The following is a 13,659-nucleotide window of genomic DNA, read 5'->3' on the forward strand; positions in this document are numbered from 1 at the left end:
GCCGCCCCATCCAACCCCTCCTCTCATTCCTGACTGCTCCCCCCCGGGACCTCTGCCCCATCCAACCACCCCTCTCCTTCCTGACTGCTCCCCTGGGACTCCTGCCCCCATTCAACCCCCCCATTCCATGCCCTCTGACCGTCCCAACCCCTATCCACACCCCCGCCCCCTGACGACTATCCCGAACTCCCCTGCCCCCTTAACCACGCTGCCTGGAGCGCCAGTGGCTGGCAGCGCTACAACCGCGCCGTCCAGAGCACCAGGACAGACAGCCACGCCACCACACAGCACAGAGCACCGGGTCAGGCCGCGGCTCTGCAGCTGCGTTGCCCCAGGAGCTTGCAGCCCCGCCGCCCAGAACGTTGTGCCGGCGGTGTAGAGAGCTGAGGCTGCGGGGGAGGAGGAGGAGCTGAGGGCTCAGGGCCGGGCAGGATGGTCACTTGGGCCGCATGTGGCCCGCGGGCCGTAGTTTGCTCACCTCTGTTCTAAGAGAAGATACCCAGTGGGTCAGGGTCAATGCAGGGATTGCAGAGCTGGAGAGAAGAGAGAAGGAGGTGTCAGAGTGGCCGGGCAGCTGGATGAGCAGTAAGTGGGGGGAAGAGAGAAGTGGGCTCCGATGTCAGCAGACATTCCTGGCATTGAACTGTTGCCGAATCCTCTGCCCACTCCAGACGCTTTCACAAGCCATCATTCCCAGCTCTCTTTCTGTTTTGATCCTCACTTTCCAGGTTTCTTATCTCACCCTGTCTGAGTCTGACATTTGCTCTGAGACCGTGGGATTTTTCAGGGAGTTCCTGAGGTCAGAGAGAAACGCTTCTGAAAGGGAATGTAGAGGTGGTGGAGAATTCTTGGCTTTCCATGTTCCATCTTCAGAAATCCCTACCAGTTCTTCTAAGACCATGCTTATCCTGGGATTTTTTGCACCAGTACGGCTACCACAGTGCAAGCATCAATGTACACGCACTATGCTGGCGAAGATGGGACTTGCATCAGAGCAGGATGTCTACGTTAGAAGTGCGCATTAATGTAACTATATTACAGTAGCTACACAGGCACAAAATTCTGCCACCCATTCTACGACGGTCCAATTTATAAATGGTTTAATGAAGGGTTCATAAAAGATTCCTAGGGTTACCGACATGAGCAGCATGGATTATAGATGATTAAAAACAGAGCAGAAGAAGGTGTTAAAAGTGGTGATAAAGCATGGTTATAAACAACCTATTGACCTGTTGGATTCTATAGCCATCTACAGCAGCATTTATCAACCATTTATACACTACTTACAAATGAAATCTTAATATAACGTGTGACACACTTCCCTAGTCTAGACAAGTCCTATGGCCAGCAACACAGACCTGTTTCAAACGGCTTGCTTTCTGCATTGGTCCCCACCCTTTGATGTTCTGAGGCTTCATGAAGAGGTGAACCAGTACTCTTCTCCTTTCATCTTCTTATGGCATGTCACCATGGAAGAGAATAGGCTAAGTCCAGACTAGATGTCTTTCTAAGAGAGATGCTCTAGCTCAGACAGAAGCTGTGAGCTTGACTCAGGAATTACTGGGTTAGATTCTCTGGCCCTTGTTATGCAGGAGGTCAGACTAGATGATCCTAATGTGTCCTCCTAGTCTTAAAATCCATGCATAGGAACAATATGAGAAATATGGCCTAGATGCTTTTAATCATAGAATTGTAGGACTGGAAGGGACCTTGAGAAGTCATCTAGTCCAGTCCCCTACATTCACAGCAGGACTAAGTATTACCTAAACCATCTCAGACAGGTGTTTGTCTAACCTGCTCTTAAAAATCTCTAATGATGGACATTCCACAGCCTACAGTAACTCCTCGCTTAACGTTGTTGTTATGTTCCTGAAAAATGCGACTTTAAGTGAAACGATGTTAAGCAAATCCAATTTCCCCATAAGAATTAATGTAAATGGGGGGGGGGTTAGGTTCCAGGGAAATTTTTTTCACCAGACAAAAAATTATATATCTATATATATACACACACACACACACACACAATATAAGTTTTAAACAAACAATTTAATACTGTACACAGCAATGATGACTGTGAAGCTTGGTTGAGGTGATGAAGTTAGAGGGTGGAAGAGGGTGGGATATTTCCCAGGGAATACCTTATTACTAAATGATGAACTAGCATTCGGCTGAGCCCTCAAGGGTTAACACGTTGTTGTTAATGTAGCCTCACACTCTACAAGGCAGCAGGAATGGAGGGAGGGGAGACAGCATGGCAGACAGAGACAGAGACACACTCCCTGTGTGTGAGAGAGAGAGAGAGAGATGCGCATTGCCCCTTTAAGTACGCTGACACCACCCTAAATACATTGCCTTTAAAAAAATCAGGAAGTCGAGGCAGCAGCTGCGGCCAGCAAGCTCTCTCTGTCCTGAGCCCTGTCCTGTCCCACCCTGCTCTATATGGAGAAGGGATAAGTGGGGGACAGGAGTAGGGGGGAGGGGGACACCCTGACATTAGCCCCTCTCCTCCCCTCTCCCCAGCACAGCAAACAGGTGGCTCCCGGGAGCAGCTCCAAGGCACAGGGCAGTAGCAGCACACAGCAGTGGGGGGAGGGACAGCTGAACTGCCAGCAATTGGTAGTCTGCTGGGCAGCTGCCGGTCCACCCTGGTTCCAAGCCCCCACCAGCTAGCTCCAATGGGCTGCTCTTTCTGCAAGCAGTGGACAAAGCAGGTGGCTGCCAAACAAGGTTATAAGGGAGCATTGCACAACTTTAAACGAGCATGTTCCCTAATTGATCAGCAATGTAACAACGAAACAACATTAACCGGGATGACATTAAGTGAGGAGTTACTGTACCTAGGCAATTTATTCCAGTGCTTATCCACCCTGACAGTTAGGAAGTTTTTCCTAATGTCCAACCTAAACCTCCCTTGCTGCAATTTAAGCCCATTGCTTCTTGTCCTATCCTCAGAGGTTAAGGAGAACAATTTTTCTCCTTCCTACTTGTAACAACCTTTTATGTACTTGAAAACTGTTATCATGTCCCTCCTGAGTCATCTCATCTCCAGACTAAACAAACCCAGGTTTTTCAGTCTTCCCTTATAGGTCATGTTTTCTAGACCTTCAATCATTTTTGTTGCTCTTCTCTGTACTTTCTCCAATTTGTCCACATCTTTCCTGAAATATGGACACAGTACTCCAGTTGAAGAAAAATCAGCGCAGCGTAGAGTGGAAGAATTACTTCTTGCTTACAACATTCCTGCTAATACATCCCAGAATGATGTTCCCTTTTTCTGCAACAGTGTTACACTGTTGACTCATATTTAATTTGTGATACACTATGACCCCAGATTCCTTTCCGCAGTACTCCTTCCTAGGCAGTCATTTCCCATTTTTGTATGTCTGCAACTGATTGTTCCTTACTCAGTGGAGTATTTTTGCATTTGTCCTTATTGAATTTCATCCTGCTTTGTTCAGATCATTTCTCTAGTTTGTCCAGATCATTTTGAATTTTAATCCTATCCTCCAAAGTACTTGCAACCCCTCCCAGCTTGGTATCATCCACAAACTTTATAAGTGTACTCTCTATGCCATTATCTAAATCATTAATGAAGGTATTGAACAGAACCGGACCCAGAAGTGACCCCATTCAATATGCCTTTCCAGCATGACTGTGAACACCTGATAACTACTCTCTGGGAATGGTTTTCCAACAAGTTATGCACCCACCTCATAGTAGCTCCATCTAGGTTGTATTTCCCTAGTTTGTTTATGAGAAGGTCATGCAAGACAGTATCAAAACCCTTACTCAGGTTAAGATATACCGTATCTATCGCTTCCCCCTATCCACAAGGCTTGTTACCCAGTCAAAGAAAGCTATTAGGTTGCTTTGACACAATTTGTTCTTGACAAATCCACGTTGACTGTTACTTATCACCCTATTCTCTTTTAGGTGTTTGCAAATTGACTGCTTAATTATTTGCTCCATTATCTTTCTGGGTACTGAAGTTAAGCTGACTGGTTTGTAACTCCCTGGATTGTCCTTATTCCCCTTGTTATAGATTGGCACTATATTTGCCCTTTTCCAGTCCTCTGAAATCTCTCTAGTCTTCCATGACTTTTCTAAGACCATCACTGATGGCTCAGATAAGAACGGCCATACGGTGTCAGACGAAAGGTCCACCTAGCCCGGTATCCTGTCTTCTGACAGTGGCCAATGCCAGGTGCCCCAGAGGGAATGAACAGAACAGGTAATCATCAAATGATCCATCCCCTGTTGTCCATTCCCAGCTTCTGCCCATCCTGGCTAGTAGCCATTGATGAGATATCTCCTCAGTCAGCTCCTTGAGTATTCTAGGATGTATTTCATCAGGCTCTGGTGACTTAATCTATCTCTATGCAGAATCCATCAAGCATTCTGGGCCCCACACAAAGCCATGCAATTATCTCCCCATGCTGGGGCATTTCAGAATAGCTTGAAAATGGGAAGGCATCGGCTTCTGAAGTTTTGTGCCTGTATTTATGCAAATATATGGAAATGCATGCAAATCTGCAATCCTTTAAAGCCTAAAGGATTTGGGAAGGTATGGAGGAGGGAGAGATTCTCAGGCAGCAATGGCAGAAAGGTAATACAAACAGACATGACCCTGGAGATAGCTGCATGGCATCACGAGCAAATGAAAAAAGCCAGTGTGACCACTGCATGGGGAGGAGATGGCTAATAGTGGGGCACAGTGAAGGCAAGTGCAACTCCCTCTTTTCTATTAAAACAGGAGGAAGAGCTCATCCTGCTGCTGAGGAGGGAGTGTTGATCCCACAGGGCTACTACTCTTGTCTGGCAGGTGGAGAATCTGGAGTGGGAGGCGCAGGTCCTTGGTCAGTGGCTTAACCAGGACCAGCACTGCACAGGGAGAAAAAAATGACCCAGCTGGGAGTCCCCTATTCCAGTGTTTTTCAAAGTTTGGGTCACGACCCAGTACTGGGTCGTGGCATGTAAGGCACTGGGTCACCTTGCTCAGCACCCAGGGACCCTAACAGCTCAGGTCAGCACTGCCGACCGGGATGTTAAATGTCCCATCGGGGGTGCTGCCCAGCTAAGGCAGGCTAGTGCCTACCTGTTCCGACACTGCACTGCGCCCTGGAAGCGGCCAGCAGCAGGTCCAGTTTCTACGCAGGGGGGCTACGGGGCTCTGCGCGCTGCCCTGCCCCAAGCACTGGCTCCGCGGGAGCTGAGGGGGGAGTGCCTGTGGGCGAGAGCCATGCGGAGCTGCTTGCGCGCCTCTGCCTAGGAGCCGGACCTGCTGCAGGACGCTTCCGGGCGCCGTGCTGTCCGCGGTGCCAGGACAGGCGGGGAAGCCTGCCTCTGCATCCGGCTGCACCACTGACCGGGAGCCACCGGATGTAAGTCCACGCCCCAACCCCGTGCCCCAATCCCATGCCCCAGCCCTGAGCCCCCCCAAACCCAGAACCCCTTTCTGCACCACAAACCCCTCATCCCCGGCCCCACCACAGAGCCTGCACCCCCAGCCCAGAGCCCTGACCCCCTCGCACACCCCAACCCCCTGCCCCAGCACAGAGCCCCCTCCCATACCCTGAACCCCATTCCCAGCCCTACCCCGCAGCCCTCACCCCTGCACCCCAACCCTCTGCCCCAGCCCTGAGCCCCTCCCACACTCCATACCCCTGCTCCGTTGGGTCACAGTCATCAACTATTTTCTTCAACTGGGTCCCCAGAAAAAAAGTTTGAAAACCACTGCCCTATTCTTCTCCTTTAAGGGAAAATCCATCTCCCAGCTGGCCGCCCAAGGCTAGGGGAAGGACACACATGCACACGCATTTAGCCAGTTAGACCTGCTTGGGGACCTGAACTCCTTTTGGATAGATTTCTTCACTTGTCCCCTTTGCTCGGCCCTGTCATCACAAGGCCACACAATGGCAATACCTCCGACAACAGCTCACACGTTTTTGTGGTGGGCCTTACATGATGGTGGCTCTCTTTAGTAACAGATTCCAAGGCCAGAAGGAACCATCTGATCTGATCTTGAGTATAGCGCAAGCCAGACAACTTCCCAAATAATGCCTAGAGCAGATCTTTTAAAAAAAACCATCCAATCTGAATTTAACAATTGTCAGTGATGGAGAATCCACCCCGACCCTTGATAAATTGTTCCAATGGTTAATTACTCTGACCGTTAAAAATGTACACCTTATTTCCAGTCTGAATTTGTCTAGCTTCAACTTCCAGCCACTGGATCATGTTAGACTTTTCTCTGAACCCTCTCTAATGTATCAATGTCCTTCTTGAATTGTGGATACCAGAACTGGACACAGTGTTCCAGCAGCACTCGCACCAGTGCCAATACAGAGACAAAATAACCTCTATGATCCTACTCTAGATTCACCTGTTTATGCATCCAAGGATGGCATTAGCCCTTTTGACCCCAGCTTTGCACTGGGAGCTCATGTTCAGCTGATTATCCACCAAGACAGGTTTTGAGAGTCACTGCTTCCCAGGATAGAGTCCCCTATGGGTTCCTAGGGTTCCTGGTGAGTATGGCCTACATTCTTTGTTCCCAGATGTATACATTTGCATTTAGCCAATTTAAAATGCATATTGTTTAAAGGCCTAACGTTTTGTTTGGACAGAAAGAAAAGAACCGAGACGTACAGGGCCAGAGCTTCAGCTGTTTGACTGTGATGGAGCTACATTACTGATCCACATCAACTGAGGATCTGGATCTTAGACTCCAAAACTGGGGAGGGCGAGGGAGTTCCATTGAACATTTAGACACAAACGAACATGTTTGGAAAATTTTGACTTTAATTGAAGCCCAATTTTTTGTTTGGCTGAAAACCAAAACACTTTTGCCGTTTAGCCGCTAAGTACTAAGACCTGCAGCAACCTGTCTGTCTTATTCTTTTCCCCACAACACAGTGATCAGGTATCTAATTCGACAAATTTTCAGCACACTTAAGCAGCTCTCATAATACACTGGAAATTCTGCTGTCCAGCACTGCTCTGAGATGCCCACATCAGCAACTCTGAAAATCGGGCTCCCGCCGCTCCGAGGTAATGCAATGTAGGCAATCAGCCCCATCTCGCTTTCAGCGTTGCCACTTCACTTTCTTCATGCAGCTCTGCACTGCAAGTTATTTTCCCTCAAATTCATTAGCTTGCATTTTCCCGGACTGCATCTCATTATGTTATTTCTTAGCTGTGATTCTAATCTCTCTGGGTCCCTCTATATTCATTATCTCTTCCCCCTGGTGTTCAAAAAACACCTCTTGGTTTCGTAGCATCTGCCAATAGAATAAATGTGCTTTTTCACCCCCTTTTCCAGAGCGCTGAACTAAGGAGGGGAGGATGGTCTCGTAGCCATGGCAGTGAAGAGGGATGCTGAAGAGCTGCCTCCCTTGGTAACTCTGGACTACTCCATGACACTGTAACAAACCCATGGTCTCCTAAGACTGCACGGATATCCCAATGCCGCTCAGCATGGCTCCCTAGAACTTTGCGGCAGCTGGGACAGAACTCGGAACCTCCAGCTGCACAGGGACCGGCCACTTAAGCTCAAAGGAGAATCTCCACAGTCGGTACCCCTTCTATCTTCTCCCTAGGCTGCAGCCATCCACTAGAGGGCAATGGAGTCACACACATTAACCGTTAGCGCCACCAGTAGAATCAGCCACTGTTAATTAATCGACAGGGCAAATCCCGAAGGGAGGAGATGGGGGTGCTCAGCAGCTCTCTGGGTTTGGCCAAGGCTAGCAGCGCAGAGCCTTCACCCGCTGCTCTGTTCTGATCCCATTTAGCAGAGAACAGTGGTTCCCATACTCATGAGCAAGATTACAATAATGCTCACCGGCCTGCCAGGGTGATAGGAGGTTACAGTATAAAGCACACTGCTGTCCTTGGATCAAATTTGTTGTTGATTATTACTGTTAATTGAAAATGTTAATTAAGTCGAGACAGAACCACCTCCCTTGCAACAAGCCACTGGACCCCACTCCCAAATTCTGTGCATTGCCATTCCCCTGACCCTCTCTTTGAGGTGCGTTCAGTTCCCATGACAGTACTCAAGGGTCCCACAGTTTCACAGCCAAAGAATCCACCCATTGCCACAGAAATATTGTCAGCATTCATTTAATAAAACATGTTTCTAGCACTTGTGTTTGCCAGCGTAACATTCCAAATGTGAGCGGAGTGCAGAGTGATAGAATGTGGTCAGCAGATAATGGGGTTTAGAAAGGTGTTGACCAATTCTATTAATCTCACTGCGCTGTCTGATCTGAAACCTAACAATGATCGTTTCAGTGTCAATATTGTTCACTGCTGATCGTTTGTGCAAAAATACCCAGCTAACCTGCTTCTCTCCCAACCCCCAACAGCCTCCCACCCCTTCCCTGGATGCCAGCTGACAACTTCCACAGTGCAGCTCTACGCCAGCAGCACAAAGCTCTGTTGCATGCTGAAAATTAACGGGTGCCATGAAACACATTGGTCCAGATCATCAGCTGGTCTAAACAGGCACCTGCCGAGGATTCAGCCCAGTGAATGTAAAACAAAAATGAACAGCAGGAGTTCTGTACAGACTGGGTTATTCGTTTTCATATTTAATTCAATATAAACCTCTCACTTTTTTTTATTTACCTTATTGCAATATTTCTATTCTGTTGCACTCCAGAACCCCAAGGCCTTTGCAACATCGCTTAGATCCAGCTTGCTGCAGACTATACAGACCTTGACATAACGCTTCTCCAAGCCAATTCCCATTCATCCTTCCAGGAAGATGTCATGCGACAGACACCATAGCAAATGCTTTGCTGAACCCCAGATACTCTACAAGACGTAGAGTTGTGTTCCCACTGTCCGCTAATTGTCTGACTCACTCAGAAAAACCCACCTTGTTTGTCTGGCAGGTTTTGTCCTTTATAAAGCCCATCCTGCCTATTTCTCATGGTTGTTACCCTGTAAATGCACCTTCCAAGAGTCTGGACCAAAAGAAAGTAACCATGGAACATGCTGACCAAATAATTCTCTTTATCCACCTCTAGTGGCCGGATCCTATTGAGCAGTGTATGAGTCTACTACTGCACCCAAGCCTGCTGGTCCTTTACCTCAAGCAGTAGAGACTCTTGCTTTTAGATCAAGGGGCACGTGGCTCAATCCCACTGTAGCGGGTGGTCCCCCGCTCCTGCCCTGAAGGGCTTAAAACAGCCAGGGAGCAGGGCTGGGGCAAAGGAAAAGCTACAAGGCTAACTGGGGAAGCAGCCACAGCTGGGCCACACCCCAATCAGGCCACAGCTGGCCTGTATAAGAAGGCTGGGAGCCAGGAGCCCAAACAGTCTCTCTCTGCCTTTAGAGGGAGAAGGGCCTGGCTGCAGCGAGCTAGAGACAGAGTACCTGAGTGGAGCAGGGCTGGGGAAAGGCTGAAGAGCTGGGGAGCTCCAGCCTGAAAAGCCCCAGGCTGCGGCCTAGTATTAGGCCAAGGAGTACTGGGGGTTGCAGAGGGCAGCTCAGGGGCAGGCAAAGGCAGCAGGTCCAAACCCAACCTTGCCAGTGATGAGTAGGCTGATACTGCAGTCTGCCCCAGGATGTGGGGCTAGACGATGACTGGCAGTGGCCTTATTCTGAGGTGAGGTAGGGATAGTGGGTGGGGGGTTTCCAGGGAGGGGAGACCCTAGTACTGAGGGGTGTACTGCCAGGGGGCAGCACCCCAGATACAAAGGCACCGGGGTCTGGGAGGGACACGGGGGCCAGAGGACAGGCGGACCACTGGCCTGCAGAGGGCGCTCCAGGATGCTGGAAGAGCTAATTCCCAGAAGTCACCAGCAGGAGGCGCTGCAGGGGTGAGTCCGCTCCTCTACACCCACCGACTACCCATCCATGAGGTTGCCCCAACAGGGAACGTTCATAAAGTCAGTACAATGTCTTGCTATTTGTGGTCATCAAACTTACCCCTGGTTCGTGCCCCACTCGTTCCGGATGCAGAGATGCTTGTGCACCGGGTCCTTCATGTAACCCTCATAGCAAAGGCACTCACCTAGGAATGGAGAGAGGTAAAATAAGAGAATGAATTGTACTGGCCACTGCTGGAGACAGGCTACTAGACTAGATGGACCAAGGTCTGATCCTGTGCTCCGAATGAACCCTGCTAATGGGAGTCTGTGGGCTCCATGGGGGCTCACAACAGGCAGGGTTATTACATCAGGAAATCCCACCTCCAGGTGCCAGAGGCTGAAGTGCACAGATTGTGTAACTGCATTAACTCCATCCCTCCCGGAGATCTACAAGTGGTGCCATGGCAGTGGCAGAGGTGAGCCCTCACACCAAATACTGTCTCCTCTTCTCCTCCCTCCAGACCTTGCTACAACTGTCAGCGGCAGCCTCTGACCCCTGGTCTAAAGGCTGGGAGCTGGTGGTTGTACAAAACCAGCAAATGCTCAGAATAGAGTTCAGAGCACAGCCAGTGACAGGGGCCACCACACCACCCCCTTCCCTGTCCTCGATGGCCTCTTTGGGGCATTCCCCAGGGCCATAATTAGGGAGCAGCCCTTGCACTTCCTTGAGTATGGTGAGTATAATTCTCACCATTTATTACATGGACTGTGAAAGGGGGGGAAAGCTCCTTTCTTCTCACACACACACACACACACACACACACACACACACACACACACTGAAGCCACGTAAGAGTAGGCCGAATTTGGCTCTTGGTTAGTTAATATTTATAAAGTGCTTTAGGTCCCAGTCCAGCACAGCTCTTAAACACATGCTTAACTTTAAGGGCTTCACTGGGAATATTTAAGTGCTGAAAGCTAAGGACGTGTATAAATGCTTTGCTAGAGCAGGGTCTTAAAGAAGAAAATGTTAAACATCATTATTATGTGTTATAAACTCAGTGCACTGTCATGCAACAATGTAAATATGGTGAATTTCAGCACCCAGGCATCAGGAAAATTCAAAATTAACATTCCCAGAGCACAATTATCTTGGTCAAATTACAACAACATATGTACCACTGTGGTTTGGATTACTGTTTAGGCTAGTGCATTTATACCTTACAAAATATTTTATGTGGCCATGTTACAGTAGCTGTGGGAATATTTGACCGATACTTTCAAATTTAGGCATCTAAAGTTAGACACCTAAACCCGTATTTAGACACCCAAATAAGCAGGCTGACTTAGAAAGGTGTTGAGCATCTGCAGCAACCATTGGCTTCCAGGGGATCTGGGACTGCTCAGTTTCTCTGAAAAACAAGCTACTATTTAGAGCTCAGATTTTTAAAGGTATTTAGGTGAAATCAGTGGATGTGAGGCATCTAAATACTTCTGAAGAGTTGGGTGTAGTTGCCTAAATATGGATTAATGAGCCTATCTTTAGGAAGCCAAGTTAGTCATTAATATTTGAATTTCCTGAATCAGACACATTTAAATACTCAACTTTAATGCTACTATTTTGTTCCCTGCAGAACGGCCTTGCTTTTATTTTAAATAAAAATGAAGCATATGAATGGTATCATAGTAAAGCAAAGCGCAGACAACCTGAAATTCCATATTGCTCATGCGCTTTCCAGTATTTCCATATTGCTCATGCGCTTTCCAGTATTTCTTGCCTCTGATCAGACCAGAAGCACTACAAGGACAGGCTCTATCACATGCTATTTCAGCACTTCCACCTCCTAGATGAAATTCACCCCATGCAGAAGTCCAGTGTGATGCCCACCATCATGGTTGTACCTGGGGTTTGAACCAGAACCTCCAGAGCTAAAGCATAAGCTAAAAAAAGCCCTGCAGTTAGAAGCTCCTACAGCAAACAGTGGGTTACACCAACAAAAGAACTATGCACTAGACCACTTAAGCCTGAGGGGTGGATGAGCTTCATGCTGGCTGACTAAGGGGAATTTCATCCCCCTTTACATGACAGAACCCAGCATAGCAGAGGCCTCACCAAAAAGATTTCTCTCAGTTTGGGGCAAAGATTTTGCCTGGCTACTCTAGCCCAATCCGTTTGCAGCTTGCAGCTCTAAAAAAGCCAGCTTCCATGCTAACAGATACCCTGGAACAGGTGGGACTGCATAGAGGACAGGGCAGGGCAGCATAGGGTCCAAAGACTATAGTCCGACAGGACAGCCTCCTGCTCTTAAAGGGCCACATGCCTTTAAAACACAGATGAAAGAACCCTGAATTTTTAAGACCTGACCCCAAGGGGGCTGATGCCTCCCTACGCAGGGGCTGCATCTGCTGTGACAGATGGTTGTGAACACATGGAATGCTGATTCTGGAGCAAGCACAGACTCCCAGCAGGGGAGCGAGTGGTTATTACAGAAGACGACACAGACTGTGCGCAGGTACATGCTGGCCAGAGGGAAGATATTGACCCAGCTTCTGCAATGACTTAAGCCCGTGCAGCCCTGTCGGTGTGGTGCTGGGTGGGCAGCAGTGCCGAATGTGCCCTATGGCACAGAGAGAAAGGATCATGTGGCTGAGACACTGTACTGCAACTCAGGAGACTGGCTCTGCCGCAGACTCTCCGTGTGACCTTGGAACTGTGAAATGGGGAGATCAGGCTTCTTTTCTTGGATCTATTTAAAAAGTAAGCCTGGTGGGATCAGGACTGGCTCCCATTCTGTGTTTGTACAGCTCCTGGCACAATGGGGCCCTGATCTCGGTTAGGACCTCTTGTCCCACGATAAGACAAAATCATCATAGAAGGAAGGTGAATTTTGCCCACAGATACTCCTGACTGCAGCAGCTCAAGTGGACAGGAGAGCAGAACGTGGGTCGTTGTTTGGAATGGGTTAATAAACAGGCTGTGGGTAGCAAAGGTGATCAGATATCAACACTGCAGGTGGCAGGACTGATGCTGGAAAATGGAGACCTTCATCTCTACACCACTCCTGGTCAGCAGGCACCAGAAATCCGCGCTAGCTGATGACTCTTCAGCTGCCTACATAAAACAAGCTGGTGGTTACAATCCAGTTCCTAGCCAATGCTCAACCGGTTCTACCTGGGCCCCTCTCAGGGAGGCCGAGGCATGGAGACTGCACTGCCATCCGCCCTGGCCGGGAGCAAGTCACAGTGCTGGGGAGCTAATGCTGCCACTGCCCATCTGTTCCCATGGCTAAATTTGCAGGGGAATCAGTTTGGCAACTCGCCCCAGCACTACATCGACTCAGAACTGAAGGAAGAGATGTGGCTGGATGGAGTGATCCTGGAACACACCCAGGGCAGGTAGCTCAGAGTGTCCCCGAGTCTTCTCTCGGAGATTTTACAGCAGTACTCGTACCAGTCACGCATGCGCAGAGCCTGCCCCCCCGCTCTGAGTGTACCTTAATAGTACGCGTGCGCGACCGGTCTCCTCAGTTCCTTCTCTCCAACGGAGGCTACCCCAACTCCGAAGTAGAGGGGAGGAGGGTGGGTAGCGGAGCACCCACGGGGACACTCATCTCAAAGAACGTCAGTTACTGAACAGGGTGAGTAACCTCCTCTTCTTCTTCCAGAGGTGTCCCTGTGGGTGTTCCACTCCAGGTGACTGAAAAGCAGTGTACCTCAAGGAGGTAGGGACTTTGGATTTGGTAAGAATGTGGTAGATAATACAGCTCTGCCTAATCGTGTGTCAGAGAGAGGGTCTTGAGTAAGGGCATAATGCTTAACAAATGCGTGTTCAGAAGAC

General features: G+C 49.0%; 1 protein-coding gene across 1 annotated transcript in view; it reads right to left on the bottom strand.

Annotated features, from left to right (window-relative positions):
• Window positions 1–13,659, bottom strand: part of LOC112107425 (astrotactin-1) — a 203,478-nt gene that overhangs the window by 74,339 nt on the left and 115,480 nt on the right. The window contains exon 8 of the mRNA XM_024201119.1: window positions 9,940–10,024. Coding sequence (XP_024056887.1) covers window positions 9,940–10,024 — 85 coding nt within the window. The remainder of the gene's footprint in view (window positions 1–9,939; window positions 10,025–13,659) is intronic.

This window comes from Terrapene carolina, unplaced genomic scaffold, assembly GCF_002925995.2.
Source record: "Terrapene carolina triunguis isolate 2854851 unplaced genomic scaffold, T_m_triunguis-2.0 Scaffold210, whole genome shotgun sequence".
NCBI classification, from domain to species: Eukaryota; Metazoa; Chordata; order Testudines; family Emydidae; genus Terrapene; species Terrapene triunguis.